The 21,879-nt window shown below is 39.9% G+C and overlaps 2 protein-coding genes and 1 pseudogene across 3 annotated transcripts; 1 reads left to right on the forward strand and 2 right to left on the reverse strand.

Annotated features, from left to right (window-relative positions):
* Positions 1 to 1,122: 1,122 nt before the first annotated feature.
* Positions 1,123 to 7,056, reverse strand: LOC103993476 (ADP,ATP carrier protein 1, mitochondrial-like; annotated as a pseudogene).
* A 3,076-nt stretch (positions 7,057 to 10,132) lies between these two features.
* Positions 10,133 to 12,039, forward strand: LOC135586510 (zinc finger A20 and AN1 domain-containing stress-associated protein 8-like). Of its 2 annotated transcripts, none has more exons than XM_065092888.1 (3): positions 10,133 to 10,260; positions 10,380 to 10,448; positions 11,184 to 12,039. In XM_065092888.1, the coding sequence occupies exon 3, from the start codon at positions 11,197 to 11,199 to the stop codon at positions 11,710 to 11,712; it is 516 nt and encodes a 171-aa protein (XP_064948960.1). In that variant the 5' UTR covers positions 10,133 to 10,260; positions 10,380 to 10,448; positions 11,184 to 11,196; the 3' UTR covers positions 11,713 to 12,039. The 2 variants fall into 2 exon arrangements, with proteins under 2 accessions (XP_064948960.1, XP_064948961.1); XM_065092889.1 differs by having other exon boundaries at positions 10,174 to 10,260; positions 10,383 to 10,448.
* Positions 12,040 to 13,638: 1,599 nt separating this feature from the next.
* LOC103995389 (transcription factor bHLH48) lies at positions 13,639 to 18,562 on the reverse strand. The gene is made up of 7 exons (XM_065092890.1): positions 17,815 to 18,562; positions 17,579 to 17,734; positions 17,432 to 17,497; positions 16,214 to 16,282; positions 15,991 to 16,065; positions 15,493 to 15,736; positions 13,639 to 13,868 (listed from the first exon to the last, which is right to left on the reverse strand). The coding sequence occupies exons 1-7, from the start codon at positions 18,268 to 18,270 to the stop codon at positions 13,831 to 13,833; spliced, it is 1,104 nt and encodes a 367-aa protein (XP_064948962.1). The 5' UTR covers positions 18,271 to 18,562; the 3' UTR covers positions 13,639 to 13,830.
* Positions 18,563 to 21,879: the final 3,317 nt, after the last annotated feature.

The raw sequence follows: 21,879 nt of genomic DNA on the forward strand, positions 1-21,879 counted from the left end.
GTCATTTTAATTGCATCAACGCTTGAAAGATTTCTCAGAAGATTTTATTTACTCGTTTGTCTCTCAGATACAATTAACTTCTCTCAGCACCCAATGCTGGGTTAAAAGTATTGATCACAACTTTGGTAGTCCTTTAATTTGCTTCACATGGCAGCTAGTTTTGGTTGGTCAATTGAAGTGCCTCTTAATTTGTTGCTGACGGATAGATTGATAAGTCAATGAATAAAAGATCTATCAGGAATTTTTGAAAGACGTTGAAGGTGAGGTTACCGTGACTCATTGGATAGATAGCTCTGGGCAAGGATGACATGTATAAATTGAGAAATAGTTCAAATTCTTGTCATAGATGTTTGCATTGGTTAGTACGTTGTTGTATGAGTATCTAAGTCTTAGGTTTGAGTTCAAGTGTGAGCATGATATGTGAGGTTGCTTGTTCCGAGTGGATTGAGATGGCATTAAATCGTATTAACCTCAGTCTAATTATAAACGAGAGATGGTGACTTGTAGGTGAGCTCGCCGTGGAGCAACAGTCATATCATCTCCTCCGTTGAGGAGAACTCAGCTTTTGGAGAAAGCTGTGAGCGTAGCGGAGTCCTACCGACGTAATTAAGCGGTTCAAAAAGATAAAGCCGGAATAAAAGGAAACGGCAAGCAGGCAAAAAGGTGGCAATCTTTATTCTTGTTCTTGGAAGTAAGAGACCCATCGGTAGGTAGCCCAGCAAATGAATCGATAACAGAAGCCAAAAGCCGAATGTGATCATGTCCTTCCTTCCCGCCGTGGATGCTCCGTGAGTGCATCTGATGGACCGCCATGGGGGCGGTCGGATCCATTCATCAAGGTTTCCCTGACTCGCTTAGCATTCCGCATCCCGGTGCCATACTCGGAATAGATTAGTGACGAGGGGAAACGAGGATTTGCACTCTTTTTATTCTAGTGGGTCCCGGTAGACGTGGCACTCCGGAACCCACCCGAGACCGGTTGTCGAAGCTTCCACGACGCCAAAAAAGCGGGTCGGATCCGATAAGTTTGGGACGGATGCAATGCTTCCTACCCGTGAACTCTTCAACACTTTCTATTGTTGCAGAAATACAACATCACGAGAACATCAAAGATCAACCAAAGAACACAAACAACCACCCTAATCATTAAAGAGAATGTCAGATTTGTAGGAGAATCTCCCAGCATAAAATAAATTATTTGAACGCCAAAAAAACAAAAAAGTGAGGTGATGTGATGTTCTGTTACTCATGCACCACCAAAGCCATACTTCTTCCCCAAGACTATCAGCTGCAGCTTATCGTAGCTGGCGAGAACACTGGTACCGGCAATGGCGTGGAGAATATGTTGGTGCCTGCACCATTGAACAACAGGGATTTCACACCCTAGTTCTTCAAGATCTGGGGGAAGGCATCCAAGGAGCTCCTGTACTTCAGCCTGTCGCGAGGTCATCGTCATCCTTCCGCAGACCGTCTCGATGGGGTACGATGCAAGTCTGGCACCGTTGGTGATCACCCAACCTAGGGCAAAGCTAGCAAAGAAACTATCCTGAAATCATCCGACAAGCTTAAATTAGATACACACCATTGCCGTCTAAGACAAGATAAATCAAAATGACCTTCACATTCAAGTTTACATTTTGATTGGATGCCGTTGCCAATGTAAATGCTAACCATACGACACATACTTCTGAATTCTTTTTCGCACAATTACTTGCTGATTGTTAATGATATATTTTTGAAAACAATCTTGAATAACTAACACAAGCCACGTACCTGTAATTTTCCTGCAAGAACCATTGGCTTCAAGGAGTCATACATTCCAAAATAAAGACCACGATATACCATGATTCTGACGCATGAAATATTAAGTCCACAGTAAAGGCCAGCAACGACATCAAATTGCAGTGTCTTCCTGTAAACATCAATGAGGCCATTGAATGTCTTTCCCCACCCTTTTTAGCAGCTTTTGCATCATTTGCCAAACGAGTTTGGGCATAATCCAGTGAGTAGACAAAAGAGCAGAGGAAGCACCAGCTGCACCTCCAGAAGCAAGGTTTCCAGCAAACCATTTCCAGTACCAATCTCTATCTTTCTTGAAATTGAACATTCTCCTGAAGTACAGATCACAAGAGAAGATGTAATAATATCATAGAAAAGAGGAAGACAAAGACTTGATGTACAGATCACAATGTGACCATTAAGCTAAAAGTCAAGAACAGACAACTCCTGAATAAGATCTCGAGAAAAAATAGTAAAAATATATGACTTGCGAAGCCACATGCTGAAAGAGAACATCAAATACGAGGCAATTTAATATATGAAGAAAAACTACAACAATACAATTTCAATAAACCTTAAAACATAATTGATGTGGACATTGCCACAAGAACATCTATTTAGGAACCTCTAAGGGAGAACCAGAATACAAGTCAGGCACTGGTTATTCAGCTTGCACAAGTTAAGATTAATCATGCAGACCTGGACCACTCGATCACCCACTTTATAAAAGAAAAAATGAAAACTGTTCCTGCAGACAAGTATCCATCAATTGGACAAATCATAAAACAAACCAATCAAGAAACTACACACGAAAAAAATTTATCACCAGGTAAATGATGTCAACAGTAGGTCACATGATCGAGTTGATTCAGATTCATCTATTTCCCTGTGTACGAAAAACAAGGTTGACTATTCCCACTATGCATAGATTCCCCTCCAATGTTGTGATGGAATAAGCTGCTATAAGTGAAAACAAATAGTAATAAATATTTAAAACTCACCTGGGTTGGGAAATTACATATAACATTTGCAGTGTTTCCTCATCACAGTGAGAGAGAACCTTAATCCTTAAATTGTTCGTTTGAAGCAGCTGTGATCCCCTTATAAGGTTCAGAAAGACGATCAGTCTTTACCATCTACTCCTGGTTTTGGATAAGTTTCACACGCTCAATGGGAGCAGCAGCTGGTTTGGAAACAGCAGCAGAGACTCCACCCATCAGGAAGTCTATTGCAAAACCATTTTCTGAAGGCACATTCCCAAAATTAGGCGATGCAGATCACACCATAGAAAGATCATAGCTGGCTCTGCCTCCAGGCATCACTCGAGTTTGAGGTGCACCGTTGATGTAGTTTGCAGCTGTGAAATGTCTCTGGTGTACCAAAGGCATATTGAAGCTGTAACCAGCAGTTTGCATGTCTCGTGAAAAGGTAGAACTAAGACGGAACTGGTCAACAAATTTTTGGACCACAGTTGGGATGGTTAATTTCATCGGCCATGGCTCACTTCCAGAAAAGTCTCCATGCAGAACACATAACTACCAGATCAGTAGAAATTGAAAAGATATTGACATTTCATGTGTAACAAAATAAATGATGACATCCAATGTATACTTAATTTCTGATTTTAATTTAACTATTTTGTGCCGTGGAAAGCTCGTCATTTCCCATTATTCTAAACTCCATGCTTAGGTGTAAGATTGTGGATTACATCCTTAGTTGCATAAACTCAAACTGCAACAAAAAATGGTGCAGTTTTCTACTTGTCGACAAGCCTTTCACCTTTAAAACACAACCCTCGTTTGCCCAAAATCACCTTTGCGGTGAACTCAGCACCAGTTGAAGTGGGTTGACATCGTGTTGTGTAAACCCTAGATATGAAATCTAAATGACCAGGCAACAAAGACCATCTTTGGACGGGGGTACAAGACACAGGAAGAACAAAAAACAACTTTTGAAAAGTTAATAATAGTCCCATCTAAACAATGAACTATTAATAGATGAGCAAAAAAAAAAAGTCACAACTAAAACCAATATACCAAATATTTATCACGACCAAAGAGCACTGACGACCATTGTTATGAGAAATCACAGGATAAGGATATCATACACATCAGTTAGAGATAAATGAAACTAAGAACTAGAATGTCAATTCTAAAAAGTCGTAAATATTATGGAACCTAAGAAAGAAGAAACACTGTTTCATGTACATTCTTTTTTTATTCCTTTCAGCTGCATATGAGACCCTTAAAACAAAACAGAAAGTGAAGGGGACAGAGATAGCCGATCCCATCTTCACCTATCAACTCAGAAAACATTACAATGTTTCTCACAAGAATCAAGAGAAGATGGTCCAAGCAAAATACATCAATGCATTAGCTTAATCACGACATACAACTAACAGCATCTAATCATAATCTGAAACGAGAGGCAGCAGAATGAAATATTTGCTTCGCTTGCATTAACATATAGACGAATAAAGAAAGATTAAGCAACTAAACCGATCAAACAAAATAGATTGCATAAAAATAAGATTTTTGCTCCAATTCTAACGAGAGAGAGAAGCAGCAAAATTAGTGCATCGGTGTTCATACTATAATCATACAGAAAACCAAAGGATCACACCGAATGCAAGAAAAGGAAAAAACTGACGACGACCTTTCCTTATACTACCTCTACAGGGTGGGGATATACAATACCCACCACAAATCCACGAGATCTTACCACTAGTGCATCCCCGATCGTCAAGCAAAAGAAGAGATCATGACAAATGCACGAAAAGGGCAAAAAATTCCACAACCTCGTTTATACATCTACCCGTCAGAGCGATACGATCTTATAAAACGATGTCGATCGGCTCCAAATCTCGACCAGAAAATAGCAAGAGAGAGAGAGAGAGAGAGAGCAAAGGAGTCTTACCCGTCTCGAAATCGGCGACAGGAAACAATCCCTCCTGTCTCCTTCACTCCCGTCTCTCGCCCTCGAGAAACAGCGGATGAGAATGGAAGGGCGAGAGAGAGAGAGAGAGAGGCGAAGCCGGCGGAGGGCGCCGGCGTGCGTATATATATCACCAGCAACATAGGGTTTCTAAACCGCGTCGGTCCGGCGAATGACCGACCGCATAGAGAACTCGTAAGCGAGGTGGGTGGCTAGATTTGATCGTGACGCTCGATCTGATTTCCAACGGTGGATGTCATCCCACAGAAAACTTACTGACGTGTCGCATTCGATCGTCATCTTGGAAGTTAATTAATTAACATGAGAATATTCGACCCAAACTCCGAACCGATTTAATTGAGTTTAATTAGAGCATAGAAAGAGATTAGGGCATAATTTTGGGATAATAACATCTCACCCAACTCTTCCTTTCAAAAGGACTACCAACACTTTTGTATACGTCACAACCGCATTTTTTGGCCATCACATAGATAGCTTTTAGTTTTATTTTCTTTCTTTGTTGGGTGATTTTGATTTAGTATTCAACATTGGACACTAATTTTGTGTGATTGCATGGATGCACGAATCACATTATCATTACAAAAAGAAACCCGATAGAAGACCCTTTAAAAGATAGTAAGATTGCAAAAAGTCAAACACACACCTCTTATTATTTGCAGCTGTGAACACGTACATAAGGTTGCAGGTTGGAGTATATAATTGGAGGCACGATAATGTCAACCCACATGCTAATCCACAAAGAATTAGTCAACCCCGTTTCCCACGTCGATGTAATCGACATGCAACCCACCATGTCATGACCGATGACCATTTCTTTGCCCAAAAATAAAATTGGAATTCTTTTTGTGTTAAAAGTAGCAAAGATGAAATTTATAACAATCTGAAAAACAAAAATCAACAAAGCTAGCTAGCATCTTCCAAAAATATAATCAATGATCTTATTATCCTAATTGATGATAAGATTTTGTATCTTTGAAAAGATCCATTAAAATGGATGTACATTCATAGAGATTGATTTTGAAAGATGCCAATCAATTTTAATGATAGATCTCCACCAAACCTCATAAATGTAACAATTGCTGACCCAAACAGCCTCGATTTAAGCTTTATTGTACTACAATTGAACTTCTAATTGCTGTACTTTTGCAAAAGAGAAAAGTCAACGAGGAGGCTTTGCTAATTATTACTTGATTTAATTTATGATAAGCTGAATTAAATAATAATAATAATAACATAATATTATGTCCTACCTAAATTTTTTTTACTTGATTTAATACATGGGAAGCCAATCACAACAATATAATATCCTCTGTCCTACCTAATCTTTTCTTACAGAAGGTTGGAGAACTCGAACAAACACTATAAATCTCCCCCCTCTCCATCTGCAGAGGCAGATAAAAGGGGGCACGGTAGACTTCATCAATGGAGACGAAGAAGCTGGTAGCCTGCTTCGCCCTCATCGTTGCTGCTGCCTCCGCCACCACAGTGTTGGCTCATGAAGGCCACGACCACGGTGCGCCTGAGGCATCTCCCCCATCACCAAGTGCAGCGTTTGTGCCAGTCCCAGCCCTGATGACGCTGGTTGCAGCATCCCTCCTTTCCTTTGTGGCCTCCTACTTCAACTAAATACTTGCTGTGGCATATGTACATGGAAAGAATGCAATTCTTTCATGTTTGTTTCTTCTTTCTACATCTCTTGGTCGGTTTCCACCAGTCTTGGATTGCCTACTGTCTTCTTGGTTTTACTTCATCTTCCATTGTAATGTGATGCAACTATGTTAAATGAATGACCATCCTGTTCCAATATATATGTTCAGACGATGCAACCACAGAAGTAGTGTTCTTCCTATTCCATGTTTCCTATTTTCTTCCGGATCACCTGACTAAATTACCATATACATATCTAAGTTTCTTCAGTGAAATGGCTACTTGATGGTTAAAATACTGTGTGCATAGTCTACAGGTGAGGACAAAGCGACTCGGAATTATCGTGGTACTTAAATCATGTAAGAATTGACGTATAAAGGCATGGTTACGAGTTATAGCAACAATCAAACCATGTAAGAATTGATTTATAAAGGCATGGTTATGAGATATAGCATGTAAGAATTGATGTATACAGGCATGGCTACGAGATATAGCGACAACAAAACTATGTAAGAGCTGATGTATAAACAATGAAATATATCAACAAGGAAACTATGAACATAAGATTCTTCCTCATCTATAAAACCTAATACTACAGAGAACCAAAGGCTTCATGTGATCACCATGCGGATAATGCTATTAATTCAATGTAAGTCTCTAACAAAAACTTTCTCAACATACCAATGCTTTCGCTTCCTGACCTGCCAAAGAGAGAGCAGAGCCAAACTGCACCCTTATCTGTTTCTTGTTCTCTAGACCTAAAAAATTTGTCAAAATGATGCTTCAGTCAGGAGAAAACATGTTGCATTAATTGATGGACATGTTTTGAGAAAACTACTCCTGCCTACTAACTACTGGATTGGATGGAGTTTCTCTTTCAGATGCTTTATTGGACCATTCTTAATAAGCCTTATCTGTCTTCAACTCTCCTACAAAATAAAAAAGAAATATCTTTGCGTCAACATAAGCAGCCTCTTGATGGAAATATTGCATTCATCACAAGGATTTTCAAACAAGGTTTCTGATTATATCATTCATCATCAAAGTAACAAAAAGTCAACATGACCATGAATGTAATTCCATCAGAGGGATATAATTAATAATACTGTAACTAATATATAAACAGATAAATAAGTATAATTTTTTTGGGGGGATAGTAAGGACTGGCTAAGAAATCCTTAATTACATGTTTAATTCTTCACAAACTACAACTGACATAATGGGTTTCTGATTGAGAACAACAAACATACCTCTCCTTCAGTTATTGCCTCATCAATTATATCCTTATAGCAGCGTGAATCCAGCTTTGGATCAGAATTAAACATCAAAAGAAAAAAGCCTGAATCCAAGAGGTAAATAGTTGGAGATTCATATTCAGGAATTTACTAGTTGTATTATCACTATTGTATCAGGTTGTGAATAAATTACACGCTAAAGTCTATACCTTCTCATTACTATGGTAAAACAAAATGCAGAAACATACATCAGGCAGTGAAATCCAAGTATTTGAAGTCAAATAAAAGGTGCACTTTTGATGTACCTATTCATGGTTGCACATGAATGCCACACATAGGTACTTCAAATAATCTTCTTCCAAATCTGATTCTCTGTAGTTAGCCCTGAAAGATAAGACAAACAATTGGATTACTTTTGCAACAGTTGGAATATTTGTTTTGCATCCTCAAAAAATATGACAACAGTCCAGAGCTGAAATTATGTGTTTCGACCACAAGATCCACATCTCAATATAGTAGCACATATTAATCTGAGATTTTCCTTCTATCAATTTTGTACTAAAAGATACATAAAAATTAAACACAAATAGATACCATAATAGAACTATGTCTCATCAACTGGGTCTTTAGAGTGATTGATCACCATGCAAATCTACACAAGTGACCATTGGATATGCAAAATTATGTGAGATCATACGCTTGAAGGTATAAAGATGCTTTCAAAAGGAAGAAACAAAGAGAAAATAGACCATCTTTAAGCAAACATGAGAAGCAAAGCAACAAATAGGAAAACCAACGTACTTTAGAAGCTCCTTCTTGAACTAAATAGTCCCCATTAAAGGAGAAGTGGCAATCTCAATGACAAATTTGTACACTAATCGTTTTAAAGGCTCAAGACAGCAAGCTGGTAAATTTAAAATACTCAGAACTGCTTCATAATAGTTATTATCACTCAACAATGAAGAGCATTGCTCTAGAAATTACACGATAATCACAGATGATCTTGATTATCCTTCAAGAATCTGAAAGATGTTTGATGGAAAAGAAAGTTCTACCACAAACATCAAGAACATGCACTTCATTGAAATCATGAAGGATGAAGCTGAAGCCGTCGAAAGTTGTCTTGAACAATGACACGTGATAGAATGAAAACTGCTTTGCTTTACGGTAATTGGCAAGACCTATGTTGGCTACAAAATGTTGTCGATAAAGGATCAGGAGGAGCTTGCATAGAATGAGGTGGAGCAGTTTACAACAAGAAGAAGAAACATATATCCTTTGTGTTCATCTGATCACTCGCACATGAACCTTGCGTTTCAAAATTAAGGCCCTATTATTTAGTATCCCGACTAACTCATTAAAAATGGAAGCTTGCTGACAGTGGAGCTCAATTTTCATTCTTCCAATATATATGATTCATACACTCGTTTGTCCAATCCAAAGTCTGCAAACACTACCATTATCATCAGCTACAGGAGCCATTTCATTTATCTGACGCAGCTAACCACCAGTCCAAGAAACTCTGAACACACTGAATTTTCCAGAAACCAAAAAAGGCAAGCCAACAAATTTCCAAGAAGAACGCATTCGAGCGCCTAAATTCTACAAGCCCGACCTTTTATAGACTCAGATGCGCAACTCCAGCCACCCCAACAATTTCAGAAGCCAAGGATAGCCGGGATCACTAAGTGAGCTACGAAACAGAGGAAGACCGAGCACAACATCCAAACCCATTTCAAAATTACAAGATCTAACAAACGAGACATAAAAATTTACGGCTTTTGGATGGATCGTAGAAGAAGTGAGAAGGTCAGGGGAATATGGGTGAAAGGATACCTAGTACAAACTCGTCGTCGGACGAGGAGGAGGAGCATTCATAGGCACCTAGAGTTTCTTTCCCCATCTTCTTCTGCGTTACCCTCGGCGCTCTCTTCCACAACCCTATATTTCTCCTTCTCCCCGTCTCGCTCGGGCGGAAACGCCAACCGATCGAAGAGAGAGGGGGCAATTGCGGGTTCTCTCTGGGCCCAATGCGGCCCATGTAGAGCCTTTACGTTTTGAGACGCAAAGACACTGAGAGATGCTACTGATGGGTCTCTGTCGGCCCAATTCGGCCCATAAAGGGCCTATACCTTTAGAGATGCGAACACACTGAGCAGGCCGATGGAGCGGAAGGACACCTTCCTACTGGTGGCTAGCGCAGTCTTCCGCGGGTCCCGCGGAGTTCTGCCAGTGGGAATCGCAACTTCCCTGGCCGGTCGCTCTGCCGAGACAGGTAGGCTTGGACCGGGTCTAAGCTGGCGCGCCTGGAGCCGTCGGGAAACGCCACGTATCACAATCCTTCATTTTAGAGAGATGTACGCATAGAGAAGTGTATGCGGGAACGCCTTCTCGCCGCCCATGTGTCAAATCATGCGATGACATCGACTTCGTGATGGGCATCGGACGGTTGAAAATCTGCCACGCATACAATCTCGAGAGCGAAGAGGGAGAAGGCGTCGTATGGACGACACGTAAGCCGACTAAGTAATTAATGCCTTCCTCTCCGGGCTCTTCTTTGGCCCTTTCCATCTCTTCCCTCTCATAACTCTCCTTTGGCAGTCCTCGATTCGAGGAGGATTGGGAGGCGATTTCCGGCCTTAAGGTTAGGGCTTCGGTTCCCTTCTACTATACCTGATCTATTTCTGTTCTCGTTCTTAAACCAGTGGGCGGAGTATTTGCAATCCGTTCGCTTATTCGACTTCTACTCTTCTTTCTTTCCAGCAGGGATCGCCAAGCGGTTTGAACGGCGGAGATCTCCGCAGAAGAATCGTGACGAGGGCCGTCAAAAAAGGTGCTTTTTTTTTCTTCCTCATGTTTGAGGGGAGTCAGGGTTGGGCTTGGATTTGTTAATGATGTTGATTCCTACCTGATCGAGGGTTTTATTTTTAGGGTGTAATGTTCTTTTTATGTTTATTGCTTGGCGTATTGTGAAGGGAAAATTCTCGAATCGATAATAGAGAAGATGATTCTTTTCTCATGAGTCGTTATCGTTGTTTTTTCCAAAGATCATGGTAAACTTCGATTTATTTGGATATCAAGAAATAAAGGCAAGAGATTTGCAGCAAAGCTAAGATTTTTTTTCGCTGTTATGATTGAAAATAGAAAGATTTTTATGAACGTTCATTTCTCCCTTTTGGTTAGTTGTTTATGATGAGTTTGGGGATTAATTTGAGGTCATAGGCTTTGAATAGTCGCCACTTCTGTGTACCCGTCCGTCTTTTTTCCCTATGTTCTTTTTTTCAACGCTAGATCGACATAGATAGATGTCTTCTATAATTGAGAAGGAGAGAGACAGAGAGATTAAAGTAGCTCTTTTTTTTTACACTGTTCCCATTTGTAGGAAAATTATTATTCTTTTTTATTTTTGTTGGTTTTCTGGGTCAGATTGAGCATATAGGTTATGAAGTACTATGGAGTTTATGGTCGTAAATTGGTGTGAGTAATAGAGTTATTAGATTTCTATGCACTAGATTTAAATTGTCATGTAAATGACTTTCTTGTTCTCGGCTGATGTTAATGTGATACAGGAGAGTTAGCGATGGAGCATGATGAGACAGGATGCCAAGCCCGTGAAGGACCAATCCTTTGCATCAACAACTGTGGTTTCTTTGGAAGTGCGGCAACCATGAACATGTGCTCCAAGTGCCACAAGGAGATGATTCAGAAGCAGGAACGGGCCAAGATGGCAGCATCCTCGATCGACAGTCTTGTGAACGGCAGCAGCAGTGGTAGCGGAAAAGAGCATGTTGTGTCTGGGAATGCTGATGTAGCTGTTGTCTCTGTGGAGCCTAAGATGATTTCAGCACAGACATCTAATGATTCAGGCTTGACCGAAGCTGGAGAAGCAAAGGCAAAGGAGGGCCCAAACAGGTGTGGCACTTGTAGGAAACGGGTTGGTCTGACTGGCTTCAGTTGTCGGTGTGGGAACCTTTTCTGCGCTGTGCACCGCTATTCGGATAAGCATGACTGCCCATTCGATTACCGAAAGGCAGCGCAGGATGCTATTGCCAAAGCAAACCCTGTCGTTAAGGCTGAAAAGCTTGACAAGATCTAGAGCTATGGGGTGAAGCTTAACGAACTCTGGTCCAATGATCTCGACATTATCATGCCTTTTCTTTCACTCAGCTGGTTCTTGGTGTCCTTTGATGCTATAAATGGCTGGATCACCGATGCATAGGGCATCCTTACAGCTTCATGAACTCTATTTTGTTGGTTGGAAAAGGTCTCCATGTTGGTTCTGCTGCATAAACTTTAATATGTGCTGCTTTGGTGGTTCTGTCGTCTAATGCTTCAATTAGGTTTGTTTCTGACTTGGTTGTCATGATACATTCTATGGACGGTAGTAATAATCAAATAGTGCATGGATTCATGTCAAAAGTCATATATTTGTTTCATCTTATCAAGATAGACTGCATGCTTCAATTCTGCAAAAGCCAAATCTGCATGTCATCCTTTCCTCTGCTGATGGGAATTGATCTTTGTAGAAATAGCCTTTGGAACAAGTGTTGCTATGGTATATTAGCAAAGTATTTGTAGTATTTCTTTATTTACCTTTTCCCTGATTACTCTTTTTGTGTTGGGATGTTTGTGTTAATGCCTCTATCTGGAAATTCATCCACCTTGAACTTTTTCTTTTGCTTTATATTCTTTTATATAAATTCATTTACCTATGAACATTGAGACAATGTATAACCCCACTTGTGTGTATTGCATGATAAGTGTCATATATCGAGTCTTTTCGACAATACTTGATTTGATTAATTCCATGTTCAAGGTACAGACTCTGAACTTTGGGTGTTGTGATATCAGCAGGTGTAAGAATTACCAAAGGATGATACATAAGTTCGATAGTTCCTCCCTGCACCCCTCCACCTCTTTCTCTTACCATATTCCTATGTTTATTGATGTTAGTACTATAGAAGAATGAAGCAGTTTTTCCTCTCATGTTGTGCTACTGTGTTAAGGCTCTCAAAAAGTTGAAGTTTGCGTTGTTTATAGGCAGTGTTGTTGTTAGTCCATGATTAGCAGATGTGGTTTTATGCCAATAATTGTTACCATCAGCATGGTACAAGAACTGCATTTTAGATCATTTCTGTGGTAAATGAGTTGTTTGTATCAGCAGTTTCTTTGTTGTTATCTTTGGTCCTACAGCTTGTGTTTGTATTGCTTCCCTTTTATGATGTGGTGGTGTGAATTTTCTTTGGTAATCTCACATATCATATCCTCTGAAGTTGAGGTGTGGCTTTTGGAAAGGGAGTGATGTTGATACAGAAGTTGCTACTAGCATACTATCAGCAAATGACTGTATAAGCAACTATAAATGAAGTGGTATATGATAGCTGATGCTATTGGTGGGTACACGAACTACACTGTGTATTTGGTGTCGCAATGGGATTGTTCCTTTGAGGTATAGAAATAACCTTTCTCTAATCTATATCAGTTTTGTTAACAAGGTTTCTTTTTATTTTTCCCTCTTTTATCTGCTTCAAGTTATTAAGGCAGTGTTCCTTAGATCCTACGGCGTTCTTTGATCCTAAGTGACTACAGTGATCTAATAAAATCTTAATCTAGTTTGTATCTTTAAAATTTTTGGTGTCTGATGAAATTTTAAATAATTTTAATCTTTGATAAGCATATTAGTACACTATCAGATTAATATTCTGGGTATTATCAGATCAATATGTATGTATGTTTGTGTAATAAGATACACTGAAAGATGTTTTGAATCTTTTTTAATCTTTAATAAGTGGGTTTGATCCATCACTATAAAACCAATCTTTTTAAGGTATATTGAAATCTAAAGCTATTGATATAATGCAGCGTGCATCAAGTTTCTATAGCAGTTTGAAACATGAGTGTCTGGGAAACAAAGTTCAATATATATTGAATTGATTCTGTATTAAACAAAAATGATTTGGAACAGTGATCTCGTTTATAAAATGGTGACCTGAACCACTTAAATCAAACGGCTGCTGCTTGCTTAGATAGGAACATTAAGATTTATTATATACGCATACTATATGAGGAATTAGGGTATCATGCTCTACAGATTAATGATCAGAGAGACGGTAATGCAAGGAATACGTCCACTCGACTCATCCTAACAATATATTAGATCTGCGCTGTGCATACAGTTGTTATGATAGTACCAAAGCACCACTAATGCTGCAGTTTAGAGTTCCGTCTTCAGTCGGTTTGAATTTAGTGGCACTACAGAAACAAAAAAGCAACCAATGTGGAGAGGTCAGAAAATATTTATGCTTACATAAGGATGATAATTAAGACGTGCATAAAGGTTAAAAAAGTAATAGAATCGTGTTCATGACTACATAGGTCTCTACAAACACAGCTTTCATGAAGATATGGGTTTTTACAACAAAATGGCAGCAATCATGAAGATAGTGGAGTTGGGTCCATCACAAAGACATACAAATATAAGTCTTTTACCAAGAGGCTTTTCCATCATTAAGCATCAAGATACAAGTAATACACCAACCACTCACAGTCCTTCATTCTTTAACCTTAAAAGATGTTTTTAGAAGCAACTAGGTTAAATATAGCTACATGCCTTCTTAAAACAGCATAATACTATTACTTAGCTAACACCATCAACAATCAAGTGCAGTAATACAGTAAAAAGCGCTTTTCTATCCGGTTGGTGAAATAGCTTCAGCCAGCAGTCATTATAACTAGCATGTATCAACATTAAGGTTTTTTTTTTTCCAGTTGATATTAAACACATACAAAAGGACAAGGACACAGTTGTCTCTGAATCCATATGACCATTTGTCATATTCTTGGGATTCGTCAAATAATTTTCGGTGAGCAAAATTATTTAAACTCTAAGTCGAAAGTTAATTACTGGCAGAAGTAGCTGAATTACACCATCTTTTATATGTTACAACTTGTAAACAAGAATATTTAAGCCATTCTTGATCTTTGCAAAGTTCTTAAGAGTGCCTACTGTTGAACAAGCATGTTCGATAAGCGGTAAAAACAATATCACCCTCAATGTTCGATTCAAACAGTCTCAAAAGTATAACAGTAGATAGTTTGAATTTGCCAATAGGCCTTAAAGTTTTGCCAAGAATGTCAAAAGAACTTGAGTTCTAACATTCTCAATAGAACATGAGCTGTTCCTCAGCTAGACAGCTGCATCACTACTGGCAGAGACCAACGAACAGTGTACATCTTCAAGATCACATGGAAATTAAGTGAAAGTCCAATGTGTATGTGTCCTTGACGACAAAGTAAATAAAGGAAAATAACTAGCAAAGTTTGACACGGAAATGAACCAACAAACTGGCAATGCTGCTGTCATCCACTTGACCCGAAAAGATCGAACCCAATGAGCCTTTTACGGTACCGATAGTCAACTTATGAGGTCGGAACAGGAAAAAGAAAACCGACTTCGCTGACGACAATTTGTTGCCCAACGCCCAGGATCGACAGAAACAAAAGATAGTTGTACAAAGTGAGTGATGGAGGAAATCTACGCCAAAGGGACCATTGGGACCAGATCAGAACTAGGTGAGGGCGGGGGTAGAGAAATTAAAAAAGAGGAGGCCCTCATTGCCTGAAGTAATTATTTATAGTTGTGGGCCCGGCAATGCCACCCGATTCCAACAGGAGCATTGAGGATTCACCCCAAAAAAAAAATTCTTTACTTTGTCCTCCCCAAATTTTTTCCTTCAAACTCAGAATCCACTCTGACACGTTTTAAACTTCTAGCTCTATAAGAATTTAAAGCCCATGGATACTCTAAATTGTGAATGTTACACATGTGCCAAGCATACGAACACAGGTAACAGTAAGAGTAAGGTAGAAGGATTACCGGAACTGGCAGGGTCATAACCAACAAGTGAGGTCGCAGGGCTAAGGAGGAAGTGGGGATGTGCGACGCCATTGTTCTCCCACACCGTCGACGATTGCTGGGGGTGCACCACATCGAGGTGCCAAATCTGCGGCGGCGCCGGCATCCGCCGTATTCCGCCAGTGGATGCGGCCGTGTCTGACGCCCAAATGGCGGGGTCCGAGGCCCCTCCGCCACACCCGCTGGCCACCGCCAGCGGTCCACACTGCCATTAACGACAACGTTTCACGTCAAATCAACTCGATTCCCGTCTCAGGACGTACCACGACGGTACGCCCATCAGCATATAGTGAGGCATTACAACAATCGAGCATTTAATACACCACAAACGGAACTCACAACATCATGTCGCGATCAAGAGGTTTGAGCGCACACAACGTGGCAGAATTATATTCTATATGTGGCCTTTATCGCATGATATTCAGAGAAAGAAGACGGGAACGAAGAACGAGGCGTTACCTCTGCCGATAGTATGTGGTCGAGGCCGCTAAAGTCGATCCTTGGGTTGACCGCCGCTAGTTTCATCGACAGGAACTGCGAAGCACGGTGGAGAAATCGGTGACGTTATTGCTTACAATTGTTCTACAGGCGTGGGGCTTTTTGGTAAATCTGCGACTGACATTATTGAGAGAGAGAGAGAGAGAGAGAGAGAGGGGCGGTAGTGGTGGGGCAAGTGGCGCACCTCGACTTGTCTTTGCAGAGACTGGACATGGTTGATAATTTCATCGAGCACCAATGCCGTACCTGTTATCTGCGTCACAAGACAGCGCAATAAGATTAGATAATGCACTTTCAAGTCCTCTTTCTGCCACCGGGCGTCATATCAGTAGGCAAGAGCAGAGTGTGATTCTCCAAGAAAGAATAGCTAATCAATCATAAGCAACAATTTGGATGAGTTATTACTGTAGTTGATGCTCCTCCGCTGTCATGCGCATATTTTAATGTAGCTGTCTGTATCTGTTGCGTCTGTCACCGAAAAGATGAACCTTTCCGAGGCCTCAAAAGACCACTCGAATTGCCCCAATCACATCCTGTCCTCCATCTCCTTCCAACTTATCCTTCAGAGCCACTAGAGACGAGTGCCGGATCTTTCTACCCGATTACCCGCATCCGAGGATTTTTCTCTAATCGATCATTTACTTCTATTTTTAAACCATTGCATATAAGATTTTAATTCATACACAAAGGAATTTTACCTCTTAATGATTTTCATGAAATATATTCTAATTAAGATAAACTTTAATCTATGAAAATATGCTTTAGCAGACCTTCTAAGAAAATCAAAATTTTTGAAAAATAATCCATATAAAAATCTTGATTTCTCTTTTATCCTTATTCTTTCACATAACTTACTTATATAAATAACATTGATTCTAAAGAGAGATCAAGTATGTCTTTCATCAAGACATCCAGACTCTTACACACCGTGAAAGAATATATATTTAAAAATATTAATAGATATAACAATTCAAATAAAATATCTCAATTTCATCAATCGATAGGATTTTAATAATTTATTATTTTTAAAATATCATATGAAATCTAAATACTTTAACTTTTATTTTCTATAGTAATTAAAAAAATGAGTCCACGATGATCGGCCCTACCGGGTCGGATGAGATAGGGATCTTTATACCGAGATCCGACAAGGGCTAATCCCACTAGGCGGGGGACCCAACTTAGAGGACAAGACGAGGACACGCTGTTGGGTAAGCCAACCCAGATCCAAATCATTTGGCACTTAAATGGTCAATCGTGGACCCAACACCCCATAAGCTTCATTAATACAAAAAGGTTTAGAACTAGGATGTATTTATTTAATAACTTAATTAAGGCATGGGGAGCAGCATTGCTACTGCTAATCATATCTAACAAGCCAATGATTGAGGTAATTACCAACCTTGCTGCAGCCCGGGACCAGCTCCTGCAGAAGCTTCATCCGCGCATTTATTTTTTCCCTCCGCGCCTACAATAAATTAAAATATAATATAAAATATTACATACAATAAATTAATGGATTATTTAGCAGCTAATCGAGCAGGATTACCCTCTCCGCCAAGCTGTGGCTATCGGTGGCTTGTCCTCGACGAGCACGGACGTGAACGTAAGGGAGCATGTCGCCGCTGGTGTTCTCCTCAGCAGCGGGCTTCGCCGCAGAGGTATTCTCCTCCGCGCTCTTGCTCTTCTTCGCGACGGCCTTCGCCTGCGTAACGAAAGAGAGATTAGGTAAGGAGGAAGGTTATCTTACCGGGATAGGAAACCCCAACGGGGTCGCCGGCTTACCTTGCTCTTCTCGCACTCCTTCCTCTTCGACGGCCGCCGAGGCTTCCCGGCGGGGGCCGGGAGGGTCGGCGGCGAATCGGAGTCCGGGGGCTCTGCCTTGAGTCCAGGCGAGAGACCCCCGCCGGAGCTCGACGCCGGGGAGTCGTCGGTGGCGAAGACCGAGAACCTGGCGGCGCGCTCCACGAAGGTGGAGGAGCAACCGAACGCGAGATGGAGAGTATCCGTCGCGGCGGAGGCGGGGGGTTCACCGGGCCCTGGATGGTGGAGGAGCTCCACGGCCTGGTTGGCGGGGAGGCCGAGGAGCGCAGTGAAGGAGCCGCCAGCCGCCGATGAGGCGTCGAAGCTCGGGTCGATGAGGCTCTGGATCTCCTCCTCGAAGCGAAGCGACTCGGCGATTTCCGGCGTGTAAGTGCCGGAATTCCCGGATCCAACGCCGGAGCTCCCCCTTGGCTCCATCAATCGCCTCCGAATAAAGCAGCTCACCACGAATCACAACCCAATTCGTCGATTCCCCCACAAAATACCTCCTGAAATCCCCAAACCGTGCCAATCGCTCAAGATCGTCGCCTCTGCTCTCCCGATCGAAGCCCTAAAGACGCTCTCGAAGCCATCGATGCCTCGAAATTCAAACGGGGGTTCGTTGGATGGGGGAATCACGGCGGAGCCGATCGAAGCGGGAAGAGGAAACGAAAGGGGAAGCGTTTAGTGAAGGCAATGGATCGTTATATAGAGCTCGCCCACATCTCTCTATCCTCCTTTACATTTTTTTCTTATATAGCGTATATATTTAATTTGCAGCGGTTTAAACCGTATTGCAGAAGAGGATGTGCTCACCGTCGAGTGAGAGAGATATCACACTCAGGAAGTTAGAAGCCGCGTGGTTTTTCCAAGGTAACCTCACCGGAGGTTCGGTGGGTAGCGGAAGGGGGAAACAGACGACGCCACACGAAGTCGCGTACCCATTGCCTTTGCCGTAGGGCCCCAGCGAGTACTCTACTGTGGTCGTCACGTATACGTACATTCTTACGCGGAGTAGTACGGGAGGGGGAATCGGGTACGGTATACAGAGATGTTGCAGGGACTCATCTCCACTAAAGAATGGAAAAGGGAAGATACGAAGAGAAGAATAGCCGACAGCTTTTCTTCCATCGAGGCCTCGACACGTTGTCCCCCGTGCACCGATATTAGCAATGTGACGCAAGAAGCTTCTGCGGACAAGTCGTCAGCCATTTCAAGTGCGTTTTCGAGAGCATTTCTCCTTTGTTATTTACGAGTAGAAAAATATTCTATGAATAATTGATGAATAAATATATTTTTTAAAAGATAAATGATGACTTAACGAACGTTATTACCTTGCTTTATTATTTTTCTAATTGATTAGTATCGTAGCCTTCATGCCATTGATCAAAAGTCAACACGGTTTAATCGAAGGTATAAAGTCGTCCAGATGACCCTAACGATGATCTGATAAGGCAATTGACACAACATCGAGTATCCAAGATGATTTAAAGGTAGCTTTAAAGGAGTCCTTGACTTCCCGAAGTGGTCCCGAGGTAGATTATAGTCTCCTCGAGGGTCTTGCACGAAGGTCAACCTTGGGAGGGATTTTTCAATCTAACTTCTTCAATGGTCAAGTTAATATTATAGAGTTATGAGAGTGAAATGACTTGCAATGAGAGAGGTTTGACCCCAGAGTAAACACTCGAGCGGGCCCTCATTTTGTTATTTGTCCATGTGGACAATTGGTTCGTATAATCCTCTACGGTTTGTCGTCCATAGAGAACGACAAAAAATGGGGAGTTGATCTGATCGATCACCCGAGGATCGCTGCCCATGATGACCAACGATGTTAGCTCGTATGACTCCTTGCAACTTGTCATTTGAAGAGGTCGACATAATGGGGGTGTAGGTCTGATCGATCGATCGCTCGAAGACCACAACCTATGGCGACCACTAGAGTTAGCCCATACTACCTCTCATGGACTATTATCCACGACGACTATCAAGTTGTTGCATAAGCAAGGGGGATGACCTAACCTTTATCCACCACGTCAACTCCTTTATGATAATCCACCGACGAGTTATGATTGGCGTTAGAACATACCATATCAATTAGATTTCGAGTTTTGATTGATTAAAAATATTTATTACATCATTAAATTTAGCTTTTGATTAATTTAAATAAAAATACATATATTTAATTGAGATTCGAATTCGAGCTATTAGATAATTAGTTGAATTGTAAATTAAAGTAAAGAATTTACTTGAAAAAATACCTATAAAAAAAAGTATAAATTAGGAAACTTTGAGCATGACAATGTAGTGCATCAAACAGTGGTAACTAAAATGCACATCCCCTCCTCCTTTCGTTGAGTGAATTCAGCAGTCTGTGTGATGATACCAACTTAGGCCAGAAATCAATACAATTTAACCCTCAAAACCGAGTTTAGGAGGATTGGCTTTTTCCCTCCATTTAATTCTTCGACTGAGACTTCATTGACGGTGATGGGCTGATGGAAAGCTTTTCCTGTCCAGTTACAGTAGTGGGTCGCTCAATGTCTGATATCTTCAAAGGAGGAGCTCTTGGAAGTGTGTGAAAGGTTAGGAAGACCTTTCCATGTACACTTAACGTCCAATGGAGTACCAGTCATGAGCCGGGAGGAAGGAATCTGTGTTGAAGAATGCACTTTGTAATGGACAAACTTCCCTGCACTTCACTCATGGATTCTTTCATGCAATGGAAAAAATATTTAGATTGATTTATATTTAACGGCTTATTATTGTTTCCCTTAACTTAAATATTTTGGATTGACCATCTATACAAAATAAGTTAATATGATAATTATTTCATCAAATTAGATCATAATAAATAATATTGAAGCGTAACAAAAGGTTTGAATAGATAAAAACTATCCGTAAACGAAATTAGAAATATAAATCACCTGGTATCATCAAGACCTCATGTGCACTATGCTACAAGTTTAATTTTTTATGATGTTAGGTTATTAATGAAGATGTTAAGTTTTTAAGTGAGAGAATTATAAGTTTTTAAGACTATTATTTCTTATATAAAAACCTTGTTAAATCAATTTTCCATTTTGAATGGTTTCCAAGCTCATAGGTTGTCTCTTTTTATATATATAAATCATAATTTTTTTTTTTAATGTAGTTGATCTTATTGCTGCTCAATTTTAGAATGATCAATAAAGTATATTTTCCCTTACAAAAAAAATCTTGTTCCACAAAATAGACCTCCTAATTCTACAGCAACTGCAGACCCCAAATCATCTGACAAATTATTTGAATCCTTTTCGTTACCTCCTTCCGTTTCATTTCCTATCGTTTATCTTTTCATATCGTCTCTATCTTCGTTCTCCTTCTCTTTCTTTTTTTTTTCTCTCATCATCTTTTTCTTACCTCGTGATGGAAACAATAATGAAAGTAATAAAAGAAGGAAGAATAAGAATATTTATGGGATTAAAAAAAATGGGTATCATTTGAGAAAAAAATATCATCTTAAAAAAAAATAAAAAAGTGAGGTTTTCTGAGAAAATCATCCTATTACAAATTAAAATAATTTTAATATAATATAATATTATATTTAAAACTTATTTTGAAAAAGAAAATATTTTAAAAAAATATTTTTATAGATGGAATATATTTTATCATATACTTTCTTCCTCTCAATATAAATATCATCCATGAGAAAAGATTCACAAAGTCGTTTTAGACATTAAGATCATTAGAGGGGTTATCAAAAGTCTCATTATACTGAATGATGAATTCCAATTTCAATATCAAATCAAACAAATGAAAATAAAGTATAATGATCTATTCCTAGTCAACAACCATGAACACATGGGATGACTTCCATTATAATGATCTATTCCTCGTTATAATTGTCTTGATATGCAATTGACAAGTAGTTTATCAAAGTCAATAAATCATTGTCTTCGATATAGTTGTTTTTTATTTTTATTATAATAATATAATTATATTATTATTATTACCAACAGTTTTAGATGAATGGATATAACCATAAACTTTTAAGATATATATATATAT

The sequence above is a fragment of the Musa acuminata genome, chromosome BXJ2-1 (genome assembly GCF_036884655.1).
Source record: "Musa acuminata AAA Group cultivar baxijiao chromosome BXJ2-1, Cavendish_Baxijiao_AAA, whole genome shotgun sequence".
Taxonomy (NCBI): Eukaryota; Viridiplantae; Streptophyta; class Magnoliopsida; order Zingiberales; family Musaceae; genus Musa; species Musa acuminata.

Bases quoted from the DNA above. Each gene is read 5' to 3' on its own strand.
- LOC135586510 (XM_065092888.1), top strand. From the start codon at position 11,197: ATGGAGCATGATGAGACAGGATGCCAAGCCCGTGAAGGACCAATCCTT.
- LOC103995389 (XM_065092890.1), bottom strand. From the start codon at position 18,270: ATGGAGCCAAGGGGGAGCTCCGGCGTTGGATCCGGGAATTCCGGCACT. The intron at 17,498-17,578 runs GTAATCCTGCTC...AATTTATTGTAG, and splicing joins GCCACAGCTTGGCGGAGAGG to GCGCGGAGGGAAAAAATAAA. The intron at 16,283-17,431 runs GTTGGTAATTAC...CTTGTGACGCAG, and splicing joins TGGTCCCGGGCTGCAGCAAG to ATAACAGGTACGGCATTGGT.